General features: G+C 46.3%; 1 protein-coding gene across 1 annotated transcript in view; it reads left to right on the forward strand.

Annotated features, from left to right (window-relative positions):
• The window catches only part of CDH13 (cadherin 13), a 668,836-nt gene that overhangs the window by 612,449 nt on the left and 34,690 nt on the right, over window positions 1–21,697 (forward strand). Inside the window, exons 10-11 of the mRNA XM_082269695.1 lie at window positions 9,492–9,719; window positions 15,577–15,795. Of these exons, the coding sequence (XP_082125821.1) occupies window positions 9,492–9,719; window positions 15,577–15,795 (447 nt within the window). The remainder of the gene's footprint in view (window positions 1–9,491; window positions 9,720–15,576; window positions 15,796–21,697) is intronic.

Below are 21,697 nucleotides of genomic sequence, written 5' to 3' on the forward strand. Positions count from 1 at the left end.
TGTTGGTCCGGCGCCCGCACAGTGCATGGCCACACAGTGCTGTATTTTGGCCTAGGCCAACAAGGCCCAGGCCTAGGGCGACACTTTGCAGGGGGGCAGCAAAAAAGCCGCCCCCCCCTCCACCTGAGACTCTATTGGCCACTGGTTGCTAGAGCCGCCTCTCTCATTCCCTCCTTTCTCTCACCCCCCTCTCTTTTGCTCTGATCTCCTCTCTCTCACACCCCCCCTCTCACTCTCTCTCTCACCCCTCCTCTCTCTATCTCTCACCCCCCCCCCCTCTCTCTCACCCCTCCTTTCTCTCTCTCTCTCTCTCATTCCCCCTCTCTCTCTCATCCCCCCTCTCTCTCTCTCTCATTCCCTCCTCTCGCTCTCTCCCCCCTCTCGCTCTCTCACCCCCCCTCTCGCTCTCTCACCCCCACCCCCTCGCTCTCTCACCCCCCTCTCTCTCTCATCCCCCCTCGCTCTCTCACCCCCCCCTCGCTCTCTCATCCCCCCCCTCGCTCTCTCTCTCATCCCCATCTTGCTCTCTCACCCCCCTCTCGCTCTCTCTCATCCCCCCCTCTCTCTCCCCTCTCGTGAGATCTCAGGGGTTAATGCTGGGACTTGTAGTCCTTCAATTTTGGAGGGAGCCACATCCATTAAAAAAGGATTGGGGCAAATTTACATAGGGGGGGGCGCCCAATTTTAGTCTTGCCTAGGGCAGCACAAAACCAAAATACACCACTGCGGCCACACAGATGGTGCGGGCGGGGGGGGGAGGCAGCGACGGTCCAACCCGGTACTAGCAAGGTGTACCTAATAAAGTGGCATTTTTATGCATGTATGGACGAATAAGTCGCACACATAATATGCTCTTCCGCAGGTCTTAGAGTGATTGACTTCCTCATCCCAACTGAGCCATCATTGCCCCCCCACCTTCCTGTACCGTAGTGATTGCTTTGGTTTTCAAGCAGCAAAGCAACATAAAAGGTCCCCCACATCAAACTCTCTACAACTTCAGGCACTTTGTAGGTGAATGCCGAAGCAACTCAATGGATGTCGCCTTCCTATGCGATAGAGAACAAGGTCGTGCCGGCGCACCAGACATCCTTTTTTGCCAGGAACACATTTATTCAAGCATAGCGAAGGAACATCAAGGGCTTTTATGAAGGAGCGAATAAGCATCACACACCCTGTGGGGACCCTTATCAAAGTACAGTAACAAACGTGACCCACATGCAAAGAAACACTTTGAACGGCTTAAATAACAATCAAATCGGATTTATTTAAAGGAGATCCACTATCAGATGTGCTTTTTATGTGAAGTGCATGCAAAATATTGTGTAAGTGTAACACTTATTACTTCTCTTAAAGATCACAGCACCCCTCCTGGCAATGCCTTCGTATACTCCAGAAGGATGGCGCCATTTTTGTTCAAGCATGATTAAGGCGTACCAGAGGTAGTGCACAGCCTGCCACCATAGACCGCTACAGCCCCCTTGACCCTCATTTGCCTTTTGGAGTGAAAATTGGTCATAGCGGCCATTTATTAACAACAAATCAAAATTCCTTTAACTGCTTAACCACTTCCCGACCACCCGCCGCCTTTTTACTGCGGCAGTGTGGCTCTCCTGCGCAAACCGACGTAGACCTACGTCGGTCACGCGCAGGAAGCTAGGAGGCGAGCGCGCACCGCCGGCAGGTCGGTCTCGCCCCCACTCAGCAGCGGGGAAGCCAATGCACGGGGCAGGCAGCTCCGATTGCCGCCTGACACCTGCGATCGTTCCCTGATGAGAGAGAAGGACGGTCGGATGTTGTAAACACAGCCGAACGTTCTTCCCTCTGGAATGATCATAGAGCCCCTGTGATCCTTATATATAGGATCACAGGTCTCTATGGTCATTTCACAAGCCACGCCCCCCCCTTCCACAGTTAGAAACACTCCCCTAGGCTCACATTTTAACGCGTTGATCACCCACAGGGTTAACCCCTTCCCTGCCAGTGTCATTATTACAGTAACAGTGCATATTTTTAGCACTGATTACTGTAGTAATGTCACTGGTCCCCCCAAAAATGTCAGTTAGGGGTCCAATCTGTCCGCCGCAATGTCGCAGTCCCGCAAAAAATCGCAGATCGCCGCCATTACTAGTAAAAAAAAAGAAACCATGAAAATGAAATAAATCTTTGCCGTAGATTGTAGACATGATAACTTTTGCGCAAACCAATCAAAATACACTTATTGTGATTTTTTTTTTAACAAAAATATGTAGCAGATAACAAATTGGCCTAAAATGTTAAAAAATTTTGATTTTTAATTTTTTTTTTTGAGAATGTCATATACCAGAATGTGAAAAAAAAAAAAAAATATATATATATATATATATATATATATTTTTTTTTTTTTTTCAAAACTGTCACTATTTTTTTTTTGTTTATAGCGCAAAAAATAGAAATTGCACAGGTGATCAAATACCACCAAAAGAAAGCTCTATTTGTAGAAAAAAAAAAAGGACATCAATTTTATTTGGGTACTTCTAATTCAAACAGTGGTCTAATTCACACAACTGACGGCATTCAAAACAGCCAAACTTGGCGTTTTGAATGCTTATCAGTGCCGAGGAGGGGTTTGGGGACTTTTAGACCCCCAGATCCTTCCAAAAGAGTACCTGTGTAAAAAAAAAAAAAAAATTTGATGTGTCCGAAAATATCTGCCGATACCGATATCCGATGACCAAAATATCGGTATCGGCATTAAAAATCGGTCGATCACTAGGAAATACCCGAACATATATTCTGGACGAATGACACTGCTCTGGAGAAAATTGGCTGGTTGGCCATTTGTTAACAAATAAACCAATTAACATTTTCTTAAAACAGAAATACTTTATAAACCAGTATTTGTAATATATAGATTGCCGGTCTTGGGAGGCATCAATGAACCAAATTCAGATTGTGTAACCACGTTCGTTAATACCTAACGAGCCCCAGCCGGGCAACACCATTTCGGGACCAACACACTTCACCATAGATACCACTTTGTTGCCACTTCCAGTTAATCCACCATTAACTGGGATCCCATAGAGGACGCCATACCTTAGATGGGTCACCCTATGATTACTGTTCCAAAATTGACGCCTCTAAAGACCCCAACTGCCAAAACCTTTAATCATTAATTATATATATAACTTACCTAACTGAGCAACCTAACTGGTCTGTTTCACCATGCAGTTCCCCTGCGGTTGCCTCACCTGTGATTGCGCTGCAGGCTAAGATTTGTGGGGGTGCAATGGCAGCCCCGCGGGTCCCGCAAGAGCAGTGTGTTCCGCTGTGGGTGTGGGAATCCATTCGATTTCTGCACCTGCAACCGGAACCCACGGCCCGAACTCGTGTTAACTGAGCATAAGACCAGAGCAGACGGAATCAGCTTCCAGCTTCCATTCTCAAAGTCCAAGGTTTGGTTCATACCTGCTGCGGCCGCGGCTCACAGCAGGGGGTCCGGTGCGACCCTGTTCACCGATTCAGCTGCAAATCAGGTCTGAATTTTTGCCTGAATCGGAAACCAAAGACGTATTGAGAGCCGATCACACTCTCCTGTCATGCGAATTGGATGCGGTAAAACATCAAATTCCCATAAGGCCCCTTTCACGCGGGCTTTGCGATCAGGTCCGCCTGTCTGAGCTGATCGGATGCTCCATGCACCCCTATGGAGTGGCGGATGTCAGCGGTGACATGTCTGCTGCTATCTGATCCGATCCTGTCCCTGAAATCCAGACGGATGGAAACCCTATTTTCCATCCATCTGGAGGATCGGATCAAACAGGATCGGATGAAAATGGACAGGCGGTCCATTTTCACCCGATCTCCCATAGAGGAGAGCTGGGATCTGACAGGTCTGTCTCTGCACAGTGATTCAAGACGGAGCTGTCATCCGCCTGCTCAAGGGGGATCGGCGGATCGATCCCCGCTGAACAAAACGTAGTGCGCTGGGTGTGAAAGGAGCCTAAATGTGAACCCAACCTAAGGATCCTTTCACACGCGCGGAGCGTGTGACGGACTCGGTTTTGCTCAATGGTGATCGATCCACCGAGGAGGATGACAGCTCCGTCTCTGCTTACTTTGCAGACACAGACCTGTCAGATCCCCGCTCTCCTCTATGGGAGATCGGATGATAATGAACCGCCTGTCCGTTCTCATCCGATCCGATCCTCCAGACGGATGAAAAATAGGGTTTCCATCCACCTGGATTTCACGGACAGGATCGGATCGGATTGCAGTGGGTATCAGCGGACATGTCACCACTGACATCTGCTGCTCCATAGGGGTGCATGGAGCATCCAATCAGATCCATCTGAAAAACGAACAGGGACCGAATCGGTAAGCACGGGGGAAAGGGGCCTAACTGAGTAACCTGAGACTAGAAGCTGATTGGTTGCCAGGCACAGCTGCTCCGGATTCTGTCTGCTCCAAGTTGGATACATTGCCAACTCTTTATTCCCGTTTCTAATAGATTACGGTCTCTAAGCAGTAAAAATATCCATTTACAAGGCAGCAAAAAAAAAAAAACACAAGTGCTGACAGTTTCTTAATTTCAAAATGTCTTTTTTTTTTTTTCATTTCTTTCAATTTTTTTTTTTTTTTTTTTTAATATCACTGTCTAGGGAATAAAAAGATAACGACGCGGCTCAGACGCTATCAGTCCGGCCTGGAAATAATGCATTCGGAATTAAAGTCAGCAATTTAATTAGATGCATGAAAGGCTGACTTTTGTGATCATATTTCAAACACCCCATTGTGTTTTTCATCCATTCCGCGCCCGCGACTTTTCTTAATAATACATCAAGATTCAAGGAAGGCGCCGGATTTGTATTACAAATTCAATTAGACCAATCAAAAGTGAAAAATAATTTATTTTTCATTAAAGAAGCTCCGGCGAGCGAAAGCCGGTGGAGAAGTTTCAGACACAATAGGAAGTGGAGCCCCGCGTCGCGGGATCGGCTGATTGAAATGGATGGAGTGTCACCCGTTCCTATCACTTGTCATATCAACTTGTTTTCCGTGAGTGCGATTAATGGAATTTTCGAGGCTGGCGCTCATTTATTGAAATTTAGGCTTTTTTGCTTTTCAAAGTCGCTCTTATTTTCCAAACAGAAGATGGCACGGCGCCAAAAGCAGATTTTAATTTTGTTTTTCGCAGCCTACAAAAAAGGATTGACTGTCCCTGTGAAGGTTTCGTCATGTTACTTGATATATAAATGGGAATTAGTATCTGTCTATTTATCATGGAAAGGAAGCTAAACACAAAGTTACATACAGTATCTCACAAAAGTAAGTACACCCCTCATATTTTTGTAAATATTTTATTCTATCTTTTGATGTGACAACACTGAAGAAATGACACTTTGCTACAATGTAAAGTAGTGAGTGTACAGCTTGTATAACAGTGTAAATTTGCTGTCCCCTCAAAATAACTCAACACACAGCCATTAATATCTAAACCGCTGGCAACAAAAGTGAGTACACCCCTAAGTGACAATGTCCAAATTGGGCCCAAAGAGTCAATATTTTGTGTGACCGCCATTATTTTCCAGCACTGCCTTAACCCTCTTGGGTATGGAGTTCACCAGAGCTTCACAGGTTGCCACTGGAGTTCTCTTCCACTCCTCCATGATGACATCACAGAGCTGGTGGATGTTAGAGACCTTGCGCTCCTCCACCTTCTGTTTGAGGATGCCCCACAGATGCTCAATAGGGTTTAGGTCTGGAGACATGCTTGGCCAGTCCATCACCGTTACCCTCAGCTTCTTTAGCAAGGCAGTGGTTGTCTTGGAGGTGTGTTTGGGGTCGTTATCATGTTGGAATACTGCCTTGTGGCCCAGTCTCCTAAGAGAGGGGATCATGCTCTGCTTCAGTATGTCACAGTACATGTTGGCATTCATGGTTCCCTCAATGATCTGTAGCTCCCCAGTGCCGGCAGCACTCATGCAGCCCTAGACCATGACACTCCCACCACCATGCTTAACTGTAGGAAGACACACTTGTCTTTGTACTCCTCACCTGGTTGCCACCACACACGCCTGACACCATCTGAACCAAATAAGTTTATCTTGGTCTCATCAGACCACAGGAGATGGTTCCAGTAATCCATGTCCTTAGTCTGCTTGTCTTCAGAAAACCGTTTGCGGGCTTTCTTGTGCATCATCTTTAGAAGAGGCTTCCTTCTGGGACGACAGCCATGCAGACCAATTTGATGCAGTGTGCGGCGTATGGTCTGAGCACTGACAGGCTGACCCCCCACCCCTTCAACCTCTGCAGCAATGCTGGCAGCACTCATACGTCTATTTCACAAAGACAACCTTTGGATATGACGCTGAGCACGTTCACTCAACTTCTTTGGTCGATCATGGTGAGGGCTGTTCTGAGTGGAACCTGTCCAGTTAAACCGCTATATGGTCTTGGCCACCATACTGCAGCTCAGTTTCAGGGTCTTGGCAATCTTCTTATAGCCTAGGCTATCTTTATGTAGAGCAACAATTCTTTTTTTTCAGATCCTCAGAGAGTTCTTTGCCATGAGGTGCCATGTTGAACTTCCAGTGACCAGTATGAGAGAGTGAGAGTGATAACACCAAATTTAACACACCTGCTCCCCATTCACACCTGAGACCTTGTAACACTAACGAGTCACATGACACCGGGGATGGAAAATGGCTAATTGGGTCACTTTTGTTGCCAGCGGTTTAGACATTAATGGCTGTGTGTTGAGTTATTTTGAGTGGACAGCAAATTTACACTGTTATACAAGCTGTACACTCACTACTTTACATTGTAGCAAAGTGTCAGTTCTTCAGGCCCTGTTCACACTGGGGCGACGCTACTTCCCGGGGCGACCTCACAGGTCGCGGCGCGCTGCTCGCACCGCGACCTCGGAGCGGCCGGCACGGACTTCATAACATTGAAGTCAATGCAGGTCGCTCCAGGTCGCCCCAAAGAAGCTCCGGACCCTTTTTCTAAGTCGGAGACGACTTGTGTCGCTCCTATTAGAACGGGTCCACAGCTTCTCTATGCCAGGCGACCTACCTATATATATATATCTTTTTTTTTTTTAATAAATGAAATACACCTAATTTAAAAAATGTTGTTAAAGCATCCCCGCAATCCCCCCCCCCCCCCGCCTCATGCACAAATGCGAACGCATACGTAGGGCTCACGTGCATATGTAAATAGAAATCGCACCACGCAAGGTGAGATATTGCTTCGGTCATCAAAGCAAAGATTCTAGCACCAGACCTGTGTGACTCTAAACTGGTAACTTGTAAAGGCTTTTAAAGAGTCGCCTATGGATTATTTTATGTATCATAGTTTGTCGCCATATCAAGGGTGTGTGCAATTTCAAAACATGACGTTTTACTCAGCGTAACATCATCTTTTATATTTTATTATCAAATTGTGTATTGTGTTGTGTTCCTGTTCACCAAAATTCATTAAAGTGTATTTTTTTCCAAAAGATTTGCGTTTGAAAAACCACTGCCCGAATATCGTGTGACAATTGCAACACCCATCATTTTATTCTCAAGGGCTTCTGCTTAAAAAAAAAAAAAATATTTAATGTTTGAGGGTTCTAAGTAATTTTCTAGCAAAAAATGCAGTTTGTCACATGTTTGAGAGAAATGTTACAATTGGCCTGGAGGCCTGCCGGTGTTAGATGGCCCTCAGGACTTAATACAGGGAACTATGCACTCCGGATGTAGAATGTTGCTAGCAGGCCCAAGGTAATAGATAGGGTAGACTTAAGGTAAAGTAACAGAGGAAACAGTTCTGAAGGAGTCGGGATTGGCAGCTGGTGGCAGGCATAATCCGTGAACTTAGCCAAAATCAGGGCAGGCGGCAGACAGAAGAAGTACCCAAGAATGTTTTAAAGGTCAAGATGGGCAGCAGATAGGAGAAGAATCAACTAAATGTAAAAAAGCTCAGGGCAGACAGTGGACAGTAGAAATACCTGGCAATGTACCAAAGGTCAAGACAGGCAGCATACAGGTGAAGAACTTATTAAATGTAGCAAAGGTCAAGGCTTGCAGCAGACAGTAGAAGTACCCAGAAATGTAGAAAAGGTCAAAACAGGCATTAGACAGGGAAAGAAACTGTTAAATGTAGCAAAGGTCAGGGCAGACAGCCAACGGTTGAAGTACTTGGTAATGTAGCAAAGATTAAGACAGGCAGCGAACAGAAGAATCAAATATAGCAAAGGTCAGGGCAGGCAGCAAACAGTAGAAGTACCTGGTAATGTATCACAGTTCAAGACGGGAAGCGGACAGGAGAAGAATTCTTTAAATGTAGTAAAGGTCATGGCAGACAGTAGATGTACCCTGTAATGTTTCAAGGGTCAAGACGGGCAGCAGACAAGAGAAGAGCCTGTTAAATGTAGTAAAGGTCGGGGCAGGCGGCAGACAGTAGAATTACCCAGAAATGTAGAAAAGGTCAAAAAAGGCATTAGACAGGGGAAGAAACTGTTAAATGTAGCAAAGGTCAGGGCAGACAGCCAACAGTTGAAGTACTCAGTAATGTAGCAAAGGTCAAGACAGGCAGTAAGCAGAAGAAGAATCAATTAAATTTAGCAAAGGTCAGGGCTGGCAGCAAACAGTAGAAGTACCTGGTAATGTATCACAGTTCAAGGCAGATGGCAGACAGGAGAAGAATCCTTTCAATGTAGAAAGGGTCAGGGCAGGAAGCAGACAGTAGAAGTACCCTTTAATGTAGCAAGGGTCAAGACAGGCAGCAGACAAGTGAAGAATCTGTTAAATGTAGTAAAGGTCAGGGCAGGCAGCAGACAGTAGAATTACCCAGCAATGTAGAAAAGGTCAAGACAGGTATTAGACAGGGGAAGAAACTGTTAAATGTAGCAAAGGTCAGGGCAGACAGCCAACAGTGGAAGTACTCAGTAATGTAGCAAAGGTCAAGACAGGCAGTAAACAGAAGATGAATCAATTAAATGTAGCAGGGCAGGCAGGAAACAGGAGAAGTACCTGGTAATGTATCGCAGTTCAAAGCAGGAAGCAGACAGGAGAATAATCCTTTAAATTTAGTATAGGTCATGGCAGGCAGCAGACAGTAGATATACCCTGCAATGTAGCAAGGGTCAAGTAAAGGTCAGGGCAGGCGGCAGACAGTAAAATTACCCAGCCGAGTAGCAAAGGTCAAGATGGGCAGGAGACAAGAGAAGAATCTGTTATATGTAGCAAAGGTCAAGATGGGCAACATAGAGGAGAAGAATTAACACTGCTTAATTTTGGGGTTTTACCACCCCTCAACTGGTAGTGTATATGAGCTCATAGGAAACAAATGTTTGAAAAACCCCAATGTGAGAGGAATAGTGGAAAGTACTGATAGAGCAAATGTATTGTTACTCACTCCACACAATCCGGTAATTAACACGGCACAAAATGTACAATCACTATGTACTTGGCAAGCGAAAGAGATTGCGTTCCTGTATTTAATGCACGTCCATGTCTCTCCACCAGGCACTCCTCCAGCTACTGGCACAGGGACATTACAAATTACATTAGAAGACGTTAATGACAACGCGCCATACATCAACCCAACCTCGGCCAAGATGTGCGAAGACTCCAAAGATCTCAACGTTATTACTCTGGTAGCGTGGGACCGCGACCTTCACCCGAACTCTGAACCCTTCAAATTCGACCTGGGCAAACAAGCCAGCCCGGCGTGGAAAATCACCCAACTAAACGGTGAGCTTTTTACTGAAATCACCCAGAAATGTCTTGGAGAGGTTTTGGTGGGTATCAGAATTTGCATTGCAGGACCGGATCAGGGAAATGCCATCCGGACAAAGCGGTCAATGATGGACCTCCAAGTACACCACCCATGTACAGTGCAGCTCAGAGCAAACTCAAAATTCCTACTGATTACTTAGACATACCCATACAAGACTTAAAGTATAGAGATGGGCGAATGGTTGGGGCAGAGCAAAAGTTCAACACAAACATTGCCTGTTCGCCTTTTCGGCGAACACCCAAATATGTGGGTCGCTTTGCAGGATGTTTGTCCACCCACGGTGCATTCTAAGCCCTGACTGCGCAAGGCTTTGCCGAATCAGGGCACAGTAAATACCTAGTTGTTAAGGAGTGGGGCCGGGAAGCCGGCCACAGCATCCTTGACAATGGATAATTTATCAGCTGTCAACGGGCTTCCCTGTTGACAGCTGAAAAAAAAAAATATTTAAAAACATTGCGGGCAATAGAAACATTTTTAAAAACATGGTGTGGGGATCCCCCCCCCCCATTATTGCCAGGCCCTTTGGGTCTGGTATTGATTTTAAGGGGAACCCCAGGCCACATTTTTTTTTTAAATGGCGAGGGGTACCCCCCCCAGAATCCATACCAGACCCTTATCCGAATCTACAGCCTGGCAGTCCAGGAAAGAGGGGGGTATGAGCGAGAGCAAGGTCCATAAAACACAGATAAGTGAGTTTGGGGTGGAGGAACCCCCCTCCACCAAATTATTTAGACCAGTGCACAAAGCAAGGTCTATAAAGACATGGATGATCGAGTTTGAGGTGGAGGAACTTGACTGGCCTGCACTGAGTCCTGACCACAACCCGATAGAACACCTTTTGGATGAATTAGAGCAGAGACCACGAGGAAAAATGGTCAAATATTCCTATAGACACACTCCTAAGCCTCGTGCATACCTCTCAACCGTCCTGGATTCCGCGGGACCGTCCTGGGCTGTCAAGTTAGTCCCACATATGTTAGCTGAAGTCCCGGAGCAAGTTCCAGCAGTGGGCTCCACTCAATGGAATATCCTCAATGAATGCAATGTGTACTCTCACACATTGCACCCAGTGAGGATTCCTACATGCTTCCCCTCTCTGATTCTTCCCCTCCACTTCATTCTTTCTCTTAGTCCCTGGTTGCTAGGACCACCAGAGTCCTAGCAGCCGATCACGTGCTTTGTAGGAGCCCACTCTGCCGCCCGATTCTGGCTCCTGCTTACAGACTCCCAGCCTCTCCCGACACTGCACACATGGATATTAGGTGTTCAGTGTCCCTGTATACACTATCCCCTCTACTGGTCCTACCTCTCCCCCTTAGCTCAGTGGGGGACTCTTTCCGGCGACATGCTTCCCCTCCTTGGACTCCTCTGCGGGTGGCTGCCGAGTGACTCCTCTACCCGGTGAGTAGTGTTTCCTGCCCTGAGCCAAGCTCCCCCTCCCCCACCTCTGGGGCAGTGATTCGCAGCTATGGGTTTCCCAAACCCCAAATTTTTCCCCCCTCCCTTCCTGCATTTTCCCTCTCTGCCTCTCCTCCCTAAACAACCCCCTCCCCCTTCCCTGCCTCTCCACTCTAAACAAAACCCCCTCCCTGCCTCTCCACCTCAAACAAACCCCCCTCCCTGCCTCTCCACCCTAAACAAGCCCCCCCCCCTGCCTCTACGCCCTAAACAACCCTCACTCCCTGCCTCTCCCCCTAATAACCCCCCCCCCCCGCATCCACCCTAAACCCCCCCTCCCTGCCTCTCCACCCTAAACAACCCCCCCCCCCAGCCTGCCTCTCCACCGTAATCACCCCCTCCCTGCCTTTCCACCCAAAACAACCCCCCCTTCCCTGCCTCTCCACCCTAAACAACCCCCCCTTCCCTGCCTCTCCACCTCAAACAAACCCCCCCCTCCCTGCCTCTCCACCCTAAACAAACCCCCCCTTCCCTGCCTCTCCACTCTAAACAAAACCCCTTCCCTGCCGCTCCACCTCAAACAAACCCCCCCTCCCTGCCTCTCCACCCTAAACAACCCCCCCCCCTCCCTGCCTCTCCACTGTTAAAAACCCCCCTCCCTGTCTATCCACCCTAAACAAGCCGCCCCCCCCTGCCTCTCCGCCCTAAACAACCCTCACTCCCTGCCTCCCCCCCCTAATAACCCCCCCCGCAACCACCCTAAACCCCCCCCCCCCACCGCCTCTCCACCCTAAACAAAACCCCTTGATTGCCCCTAATGTAATGTATAAAGGAATAGTGGCCATCATTAATGTCAGTGGGAGGAATAGTGTCCCATCATTGGTGTCAATGGGAGGAATAGTGTCCAATCATTGGTGTCAGTGGGAGGAATAGTGTCCCATCATTGGTATCAGTGGGAGGAATAGTGCCCCATCATTGGTGTCAGTGGGGGGAATAGTGTCCCATCATTGGTGTCAATGGGAGGAATAGTGTCCAATCATTGGTGTCAGTGGGAGGAATAGTGTCCCATCATTGGTATCAGTGGGAGGAATAGTGCCCCATCATTGGTGTCAGTGGGGGGAATAGTGCCCCATCATTGGTGTCAGTGGGAGGAATAGTGCCCCATCATTGGTGTCAGTGGGAGGAATAGTGCCCCATCATTGGTGTCAGTGGGAGGAATAGTACCCCATCATTGGTGTCAGTGGGAGGAATAGTGCCCCATCATTGGTGTCATTGGTAGGAATAGTGTCCCATCATTGGTGTCAGTGGGAGGAATAGTGCCCAATCATTGGTGTCAGTGGGAGGAATAGTGACCCATCATTGGTGTCAGTGGGAGGAATAGTGTCCCATTATTGGTGTCAGTGGGAGGAATAGTGTCCCATCATTGGTGTCAGTGGGAGGAATAGTGCCCCATCATTGGTGTCAGTGGGAAGAATAGTGCCCCATCATTGGTGTCAGCGGGAAGAATAGTGCCCCATCATTGGTGTCAGTGGGAGGAATAGTGTCCCATCATCGGTATCAGTGGGAGGAATAGTGCCCCATCATTGGTGTCAGTGGGAAGAATAGTGCCCCATCATTGGTGTCAGTGGGAGGAATAGTGCCCCATCACTGGTATCAGTGGGAGGAATAGTGCCCCATCATTGGTGTCAGTGGGAGGAATAGTGCCCCATCATTGGTGTCAGTGGGAAGAATAGTGCCCCATCATTGGTGTCAGTGGGAGGAATAGTGCCCCATCATTGGTGTCAGTGGGAGGAATAGTGTCCCAAAGGCGGATAAAGGCAAGAAAAGGGCTGCAGTTTGGAGATCTCTGCTCTATACAGTTAATTTAGTATAAATCCTGCAAAGTATAATAAATCAAATAAAGTTTTTTTTAACAATCTTATTTGAACTCCTTCTATATTTTTTCATAAGGTAATAAAATCTTCTTCTTCGCCATTTACAATTTAAAATAAAACTCGTCTGATTTTTACCAACTCTCTCTATTGCATAATACAGAAAAAAATCCATCTTCAGGAACATTTTGAGAACTGATTTTTGTATCGAGGGAATTGTTCCCTTTGTAGAATAAAGTCTTCCACTTCCAGACTATTTTTTTGGATTTTACTTTTCTTTCTTCCTGTGCAGTTCTTCTCCCTCTCAGGTTTAGAGATAAGTCACAGAAACTCTCGTCAATTAAAAATGCTCCCGAATATAAGGCAGCCGCTGCTCTGTGCTCAGTGTCATGGGCGGCGGGATGAGGTGGTGGGGGGGGGGTATATTTCGGAGGAGAGTGTCCGGGGTCTGCAGACGTTCTGCACTCAGTCTGGGAGATTCATTGTGAGTTTGTGTCAGTGTTATATTTTCCATTGTAGCGTTTAGAGATGACAGGGAACGGGACAACTTCAGATGAGAGATACGGAATTTTTGCAGTAATATAAAGTTATCCGATTGCCGATTGATAAAGAATATCCGATTGCCTCTGGGGGGATCAGGAAGGAATTTGTTCCCCTGCTGTAGTAAATTGGATCATGCTCTGCTGGGGTTTTCCACCTTCCTCTGGATCAACTGTGGGTATAGGATTGTGTATATGGGATTGTATGGTTGGGGAGGGTATAGGATTGTGTATATGGGATTGTATGGTTGGGGCGGGTATAGGATTGTGTATATGGGATTGTATGGTTGGGGGGGTATAGGATTGTGTATATGGGATTGTATGGTTGGGGCGGGTATAGGATTGTGTATATGGGATTGTATGGTTGGGGTGGGTATAGGATTGTGTACATGGTATTGTATGGTTGGGGCGGGAATAGGATTGTGTATATGGGATTGTATGGTTGGGGCGGGTATAGGATTGTGTATATGGGATTGTATGGTTGGGGCGGGTATAGGATTGTGTATATGGGATTGTATGGTTGGGGCGGGTATAGGATTGTGTATATGGGATTGTATGGTTGGGGCGGGTATATGATTGTGTATATGGGATTTTATGGTTGGGGCGGGTATAGGATTGTGTATATGGGATTGTATGGTTGGGGAGGGTATAGGATTGTGTATATGGGATTGTATGGTTTGGGGGGGTATAGGATTGTGTATATGGGATTGTATGGTTGGGGCGGGTATAGGATTGTGTATATGGGATTGTATGGTTGGGGCGGGTATAGGATTGTGTATATGGGATTGTATGGTTGGGGCGGGTATAGGATTGTGTATATGGGATTGTATGGTTGGGGCGGGTATAGAATTGTGTATATGGGATTGTATGGTTGGGGCGGGTATAGGATTGTGTATATGGGATTGTATGGTTGGGGCGGGTATAGGATTGTGTATATGGGATTGTATGGTTGGGGCGGGTATAGGATTGTGTATATGGGATTGTATGGTTGGGGTGGGTATAGGATTGTGTATATGGGATTGTATGGTTGGGGAGGGTATAGGATTGTGTGTATGGGATTGTATGGTTGGGGAGGGTATAGGATTGTGTATATGGGATCGTATGGTTGGGGCGGGTATAGGATTGTGTATATGGGATTGTATGGTTGGGGAGGGGTATAGAATTGTGTATATGGGATTGTATGGTTGGGGCGGGTATAGGATTGTGTATATAGGATTGTATGGTTGGGGGGGGTATAGGATTGTGTATATGAGATTGTATGGTTGGGGTAGGTATAGGATTGTGTATATGGGATTTTATGGTTGGGGAGGGTATAGGATTGTGTATATGGGATTGTATGGTTGGGGCGGGTATAGGATTGTGTATATGGAATTGTATGGTTGGGGCGGGTATAGGATTGTGTATATGGGATTGTATGGTTAGGGTGGGTATAGGATTGTGTATATGGGATTGTATGGTTGGGGCGGGTATAGGATTGTGTATATGGGATTGTATGGTTGGGGTGGGTATAGGATTGTGTATATGGGATTGTATGGTTGGGGTGGGTATAGGATTGTGTATATGGGATTGTATGGTTGGGGTGGGTATAGGATTGTGTATATGGGATTGTATGGTTGGGGAGGGTATAGGATTGTGTATGACTTGCAGCATCCATCGCCCTCCTAGAATCATTCCTGCACTCACAGAGCTCCTCTATATACAGATCACAGCGGCTGGAAGTCTGGAAATAGACGCAGCCAGAAGATCGCAGCAGTGCGAAGAATCCTAAAAAGTTCAGTAAAGGTCAATCAGCAGACCTGTGAGAACGAAAAACTTTTACAAAATGTTTAAGGGAATGATCTGAATTTTCCAATTAACTGAACGCCGTAATGAGCGGACGGAACGCGGTGGTGGGGGGGGGGGGGGGATGTTTGGCCCAGCGTGGCATACAGCCAGAGCAGAAATGGCAAACTCTTGTTGTTGCTCTAATTTTAATTAACGGAGAGCCTGCTGGTTTCTTCCAGGTACCCACGCACAGGTCAGCCTGCTACAGAACCTGAAGAAAAACAACTACAACGTGCCGGTGGTGGTAACGGACGCCGGGAAGCCGCCCCTGTCCTACAGCACGGACCTGACCATCCAAGTGTGCTTGTGCAAAAAAGGCAAAGTAGACTGCAGTTCAGCTGACGCCCCCCACGTCAGCATGGTCCTCGTCCTCATCTTCACACTCTACAACCTCTTCTGTAAGTAGCACAATTCCGCTTCTGCAATAATGAGTTTAAAGTGATATTAAAGGTTTTCTTTTTTAGATACTTTTGGCCTGTAGGACGTCTTCGGGTTGAAGTGGTTATACCGGGATGATGCTTGGACCTACAGGCAACATCCCAGTATGACATTTTTAAAACGTCGTTTCTAGCAGAAGTGATTCGAGTGGCTAAATAGCCAAAAGTTTTTCAGTATAACCCAGGGCTGGTAGTCCTGGAAATGGGGCTTTGAATCTGCCCAAAATATCCAACAAAAAAAAATAAAAAAATATACAATTTTTTTATAATACAAAATGATAAAAATGACAGTCAATGTAAATATGTCACAATAAATTCTTATGATACATATCATCATCTGGTTGGATGATCGACGCGTTTCGCTCAAAAAACGTTGAGCTTCTTCAGGATTAAAACATATTAACATACAGAGAACCCTTAGTGTAATTGGCTCAACCAACGTTATGAAATAGTGAGAGAAAATTATACCTTTTCTCTGGACGAACGCCAGGTCTAACTTGTCTACTGCTGCAGGCTTTGCTTATGGGCACTTCTGTATGATGGATCTGGTCCTTTGGTCCCTGTATATTTTTTGGATCAGGGGACCCTGTCTGGGGCACTCTTCCCTGTATATTGCACTCCCCTCTTCTGGTATAGACTGGTTGGTTCCTCTCCCTGGGGAGGTTTTTTCCTTTGTTGTATTTCCAGTTGGTGGATCGACACGTTTCGCTCAAAACCGTTGAGCTTCTTCAGGATCCAAACTTATGTACATACAGAGAACCCTTAGTGTAATTTGCTCAACCAACGTTATGAAAAGGTGAGAGAAAACGTATGATCATGCATTTTCTCAGGACGAACGCCAGGTATGACTTGCCTACTGCTGCAGACTTTGCTTATGGGCACTTCTGTATGATGGATCTGGTCCTTTGGTCCCTGTATATTTTTAGGATCAAGGAACCCATTCTGGGGCGCTCTTCCTGTATATTGCACCCCCTGTTCTGGTATCAACTGATTGGTTCCTCTCCCTGGAGAGGTTTTTTCCTGTGTTGTATTGCCACTTGGTGGATCGACGCGTTTCGCTCAAAACTGTTGCGCTTCTTAAGGATCCAAACATATGTACATACAAAGAACCCTTAGTGTAACTGGCTCAACCAACGTTATGAAAAGGTGAGAGAAAACGTATGATTATGCGTTTTCTCAGGACGAACGCCAGGTATGACTTGCCTGCTGCTGCAGGCTTTGCTTATGGGCACTTCTGTATGATGGATCTGATCCTTTGGTCTCTGTATATTTTTAGGATCAAGGAACCCTTTCTGGGGCGCTCTTCCCTGTATATTGCACCCCCCTGTTCTTGTATCGACTGATTGGTTCCTCTCCCCGGAGAGGTTTTTTCCTGTGTTGTATTGCCACTTGGTGGATCGACGTGTTTCGTCAAAACTGTTGAGCTTCTTCAGGATCCAAACATATGTAGAGAATCCTTAGTGCAGGGGTGTCAAACTGTCGTCCCCCCAGCTGTTGTGTAACTAAAAGTCCCATCGTGCCTCTGCCTGGGGGAGTCTTGCTTGTAACTATGAGCCTTGCAATGCCTCATGGGACTTGTAGTTCTACAACAGCTGGAGGGCCACCAGTTTCACCCTGTGCCTTAGTGTAATTTGCTCAACATATGTTATGAAAAGGTGATAAAATCTTGAATTTTAAAGTGGAAATAGCTGTATGAAATGGAAATACAACAAAGGAAAAAAAACTCCCCGGGGAGAGAAACCAATCAGTCGATACCAGAACAGGGGGGTGCAATATACAGGAAAGAGCGCCCCAGACAGGGTCCCCTGATCTAAAAAATATACAGGGAAGAGTGCCCCAGATAGGGTCCCCTGATCCAAAAAATATACAAGGAAGAGTGCCCCAGACAGGGTCCCATGATCCAAAAAATATACAGGGAATAAAGGACCAGATCCATCATACAGAAGTGCCCATAAGAAAAGCCTTCAGCAGTAGACAAGTTAGACCTGGCGTTCGTCCAGAGAAAACGCATGATCATACATTTTCTCTCACCTTTTCATAACATTGGTTGAACAAATTACACTAAGGGTTCTCTGTATGTACATAAGTTTGGATCCTGAAGAAGCGCAACAGTTTTCAGCGAAACGCGTCGATCCACCAACCAGATGATGATTATATGTATCAAATTAATTTATTGTGACATGTTTACATTGACTGTCATTTTTATCTTTTTGTATTATAAATGAATGTATATTTTTGTTGGATATTTTGGGAAGATTCAAATCCCCATTTCCAGGATTGTCAGATCTGGGTTATATTGTAACACTTTTGAATTTCCAGGGGGCGGTGCCAGAACTGTAATGACAGAAATTAGTCTTCACCCAATTTGCACTGTGGCTAAATAGCCATTCGATCACTTCTGCGGGTGGCCAAAGGGGGTCCCTCGATGATTGAATATGAATGCCCTAAAAATCAATCAATCAAATTGTCTTTATTACAAAAAAAAAAGATTCACGTTCCCTGCAGGTGGGACGTCCAACAAGCCGAACTTTCTTATCAAACATAAAAAGTAAAGCTGTGAGGTTGAAGGTAGCGGAGCGTTTGGTAATCACAGGACAGACCGCATTTCATTTATCTGCACCAACCAGATTTCAGTTCAAAACAGAAAATAAAGAAGATTAAAACTGATATTCCTCTGGGGTGTCGGTAGAAGAAGCAGCGTCTGCCTCCAGACAGAGGACACGGCTGAGCGGAGCGCGAGAACATTGTTAATAAATGGGAATCTGGGATGGGGGAGGGGGGGTGCAAGAGGCAAGAATCGCTGAAACATGGACAGCGTTGTTTTCTCTATCCAGGTCTGAAGACTCAGAGCTTTCCGGAGAACATTGGCACATAGGACATGAGAGCAACATATGCTCTTCTACAACAAACCACGGCACTGCCTGCATGGAGTTTGCATGTTCTTCCTGTGCCTGTGTGGGTTTCCTCCGGGTGCCCAGGTTTCCTCCCACTCTTCAAAGACATGTTGGTACATAGTTACATAGTTAGTCAGGTTGAAAAAAGACAAAAGTCCATTTAGTTCAACCAACACAAAAAAAAAAAACAATCCCATATACACAATCCTATACCCCCAGTTAATACAGAGGAAGGTGAAAAAACCCCAACAAGCATGATCCAATTTGCTACAACTGGGGAAAAATTCCTTCCTGATCCCCCGAGAGGGAATTGGATTTTCCCTGGGTCAGCTTTACCTATAAATACCCATTTATATTATGTACACCTAGGAAAGAATCCAGGCCTTTTTTAAAGCACTCTACTGAGCTGGCCAGAATCACCTCTGGAGGGAGTCTATTCCACATTATCACAGCTCTTACTGTGAAGAAACCTTTCCGTATTTGGAGATTAAATCTCTTTTTCTGTAGATGTAAAGAGTGCCCCCTTGTCCTCTGTGATGACCTTAAAGTGAATAACTCAACACCAAGTACACTATATGGACCCCTTATGTATTATATGCGGTGATCATACCCCCCCTTATGTATTTATACATGGAGATCATATCCCCCCTTATGAATTTATACATGGTGATCATACCCCCCCTTATGTATTTATACATGGTGACCATATCCTCCCTTATGTATTTATACATGGAGATCATATCCCCCCTTATATATTTATGCATGGTGATCATACCCCCCTTATGTATTTATACATGGTGATCATGTCCCCCCTTATGTATTCATACATGGAGATCATATCCCCCCTTATGTATTTATGCATGGTGATCATACCCCCCTTATGTATTTATACATGGGGATCATATCCCCCCTTATGTATTTATACATGGAGATCATATCCCCCCTTATGCCAGAGGGACCACAGCATACTGCCGCACACCATACCCCCCCTCCCCCCGGTTTGCCGGATCACTTACCATGTGGAGGGCAGGCAGCAGCGGCGGCGGCTTCCCCTCTGTCTCCTGTGTTTCCTCCCTCCTCCTCCTCCTTGGCCAATGGCATGGCTTCTCCTTTCAGCCAATCGGGAAATGGGTCTCAGGACCTGCTTCCTGATTGGCCAGGAGGAGGATCCGTGTGACAATAGCGAATATTCATTTGCTATTGTCACACAACTGGGTGGGCTCAGGGTGCAGTGCTCTGCGCCCCGAGCCCACCCTTTTTTGAAGCCTATTAGAGCCTCTGGCTCTAATCACGGGCTTTAAAAAAAAAAAAACCCCATTGGAATCCATGCGTCCGGGGCTCTGCATGTAGATTAGGGGGCCGGACGCATGGATAGGGGGGGCGCTCCTGCGCCCCCAATGGACGGGCCGCCCCTGGACCTTAGATTGTAAGGCTCAAATCTTGGCCAGTTCAGCCTTGGAACCATCTATGGCCGGCTTTTCCCACACTTCCGTTCCACCAAACAATATCCTCACCTTCCTCTTCACTACGGAAAAGCCTGCACTACGGCAACCCAACCGATCTATAACCAGCCTGGCACAGAGTAACCTCAGATAACTTTACTGTACTTGCAGTTTTTATCCTTTAATTAGACAAAATTAGATTCCACCGCTAATTTCCCCGCTAACAGACTCCCAGCGCATTAGGGGCCGTTCCGCCATAACAAATAACCAGCATTATTATAGACCAGCAGATGAATTCCTCCCCATTTGAACCGCTAAACACTGGCTGAAACAGAGCAAAAGATAATGAGCGCACGGGGAAAGGAGAGCAAGGAGCAATAAAACATCGCATGTAAAGTAACCATAATTATAGACTTGTTTAACCGGCATAAACTCACCGCTGTATTGATAAGGAGGGAGATTATTACAGATAGTTTTATATCTCAGTGGGAGGCTCGGGTATAAACACAGCGCACTACATACAGAAAATCCAAATACTCCATCACCATTTATACACCAGAAGTTCCGGGGAGCCGAATAATTGGCCTTCAATTGAATCTTCAAGACGAAAGGAAAATTCGTATTTTTATAATGCATTTCAGCCAGGGGCATAACTACAGGGGTTGCAATCGCAACCGGGCCCCATGCTCCAGGCCTGTGCGGCTCCCCTGTACACCTGGATAGGAGGGGCGGCGGGGGCAGCATGTAGAGAAATCACTGCCCTCCTTTTTCCTCCTGTAGCTGAAACATTTACAGCTTTTTTAATTACTTTGTAACACACTAAAGCCCCGTACACACGTAGCGATTGTCGGCCGAACGATGTCCTGTCGGTTGAAAAGTGCTAAAGACTGCACACAAATTTTGTCAGCCAACAACAGCCGACTGCAGAAGTGGTGTCATGTGATGGTTAACTTTCCGTGTGTTTTTTCTTCTCTGAGCATACCCGGTCTTGCTCATCTGCTGTTTGTCGGCCGAATTCTGTACTGACTGAGGAACAATCGGCCGTTCTGGTGTTGGCCAACAAAAATTTTAAAGCCTGCACACCCGATTCTGTTCGGCCGAAAAGTTGCAGTCGGTTGTCAGAAGCAGCATACTAATAAGCCGACAATCGGCCGATCGGACGTTGGCCGAATATTTACGACCGACAATCGCTACGTGTGTACTGGCCTTAACACTGGACGTGCACCATATCCTCCAATTGGAGCACCAAGGAGATATCTTGACCCCGTCCTCAAACCCATTCACACTGCATCGCTCCTTCAAAAAAAAAAAAAAACATCATAAGATTAAATAAAGTTCTGTTGTAACACCTTCATTTTTTTTCATCTTCAAAACATAATTGGCTGCATTTAGCTGTCTCGCAGTTCATGCCGACTGTGTATCCTGGCACGCCACAGCGACTTTATCCAAAGTCTGCTTGAGGTGTGATTGAGACGTCAGTGGTTCTATTTTTAGAGAACAAAAGTCAGAAAACAACCATATGGCTCC

Source organism: Pelophylax lessonae, assembly GCF_965119305.1.
Source record: "Pelophylax lessonae genome assembly, chromosome: 10".
NCBI lineage: Eukaryota > Metazoa > Chordata > Amphibia > Anura > Ranidae > Pelophylax > Pelophylax lessonae.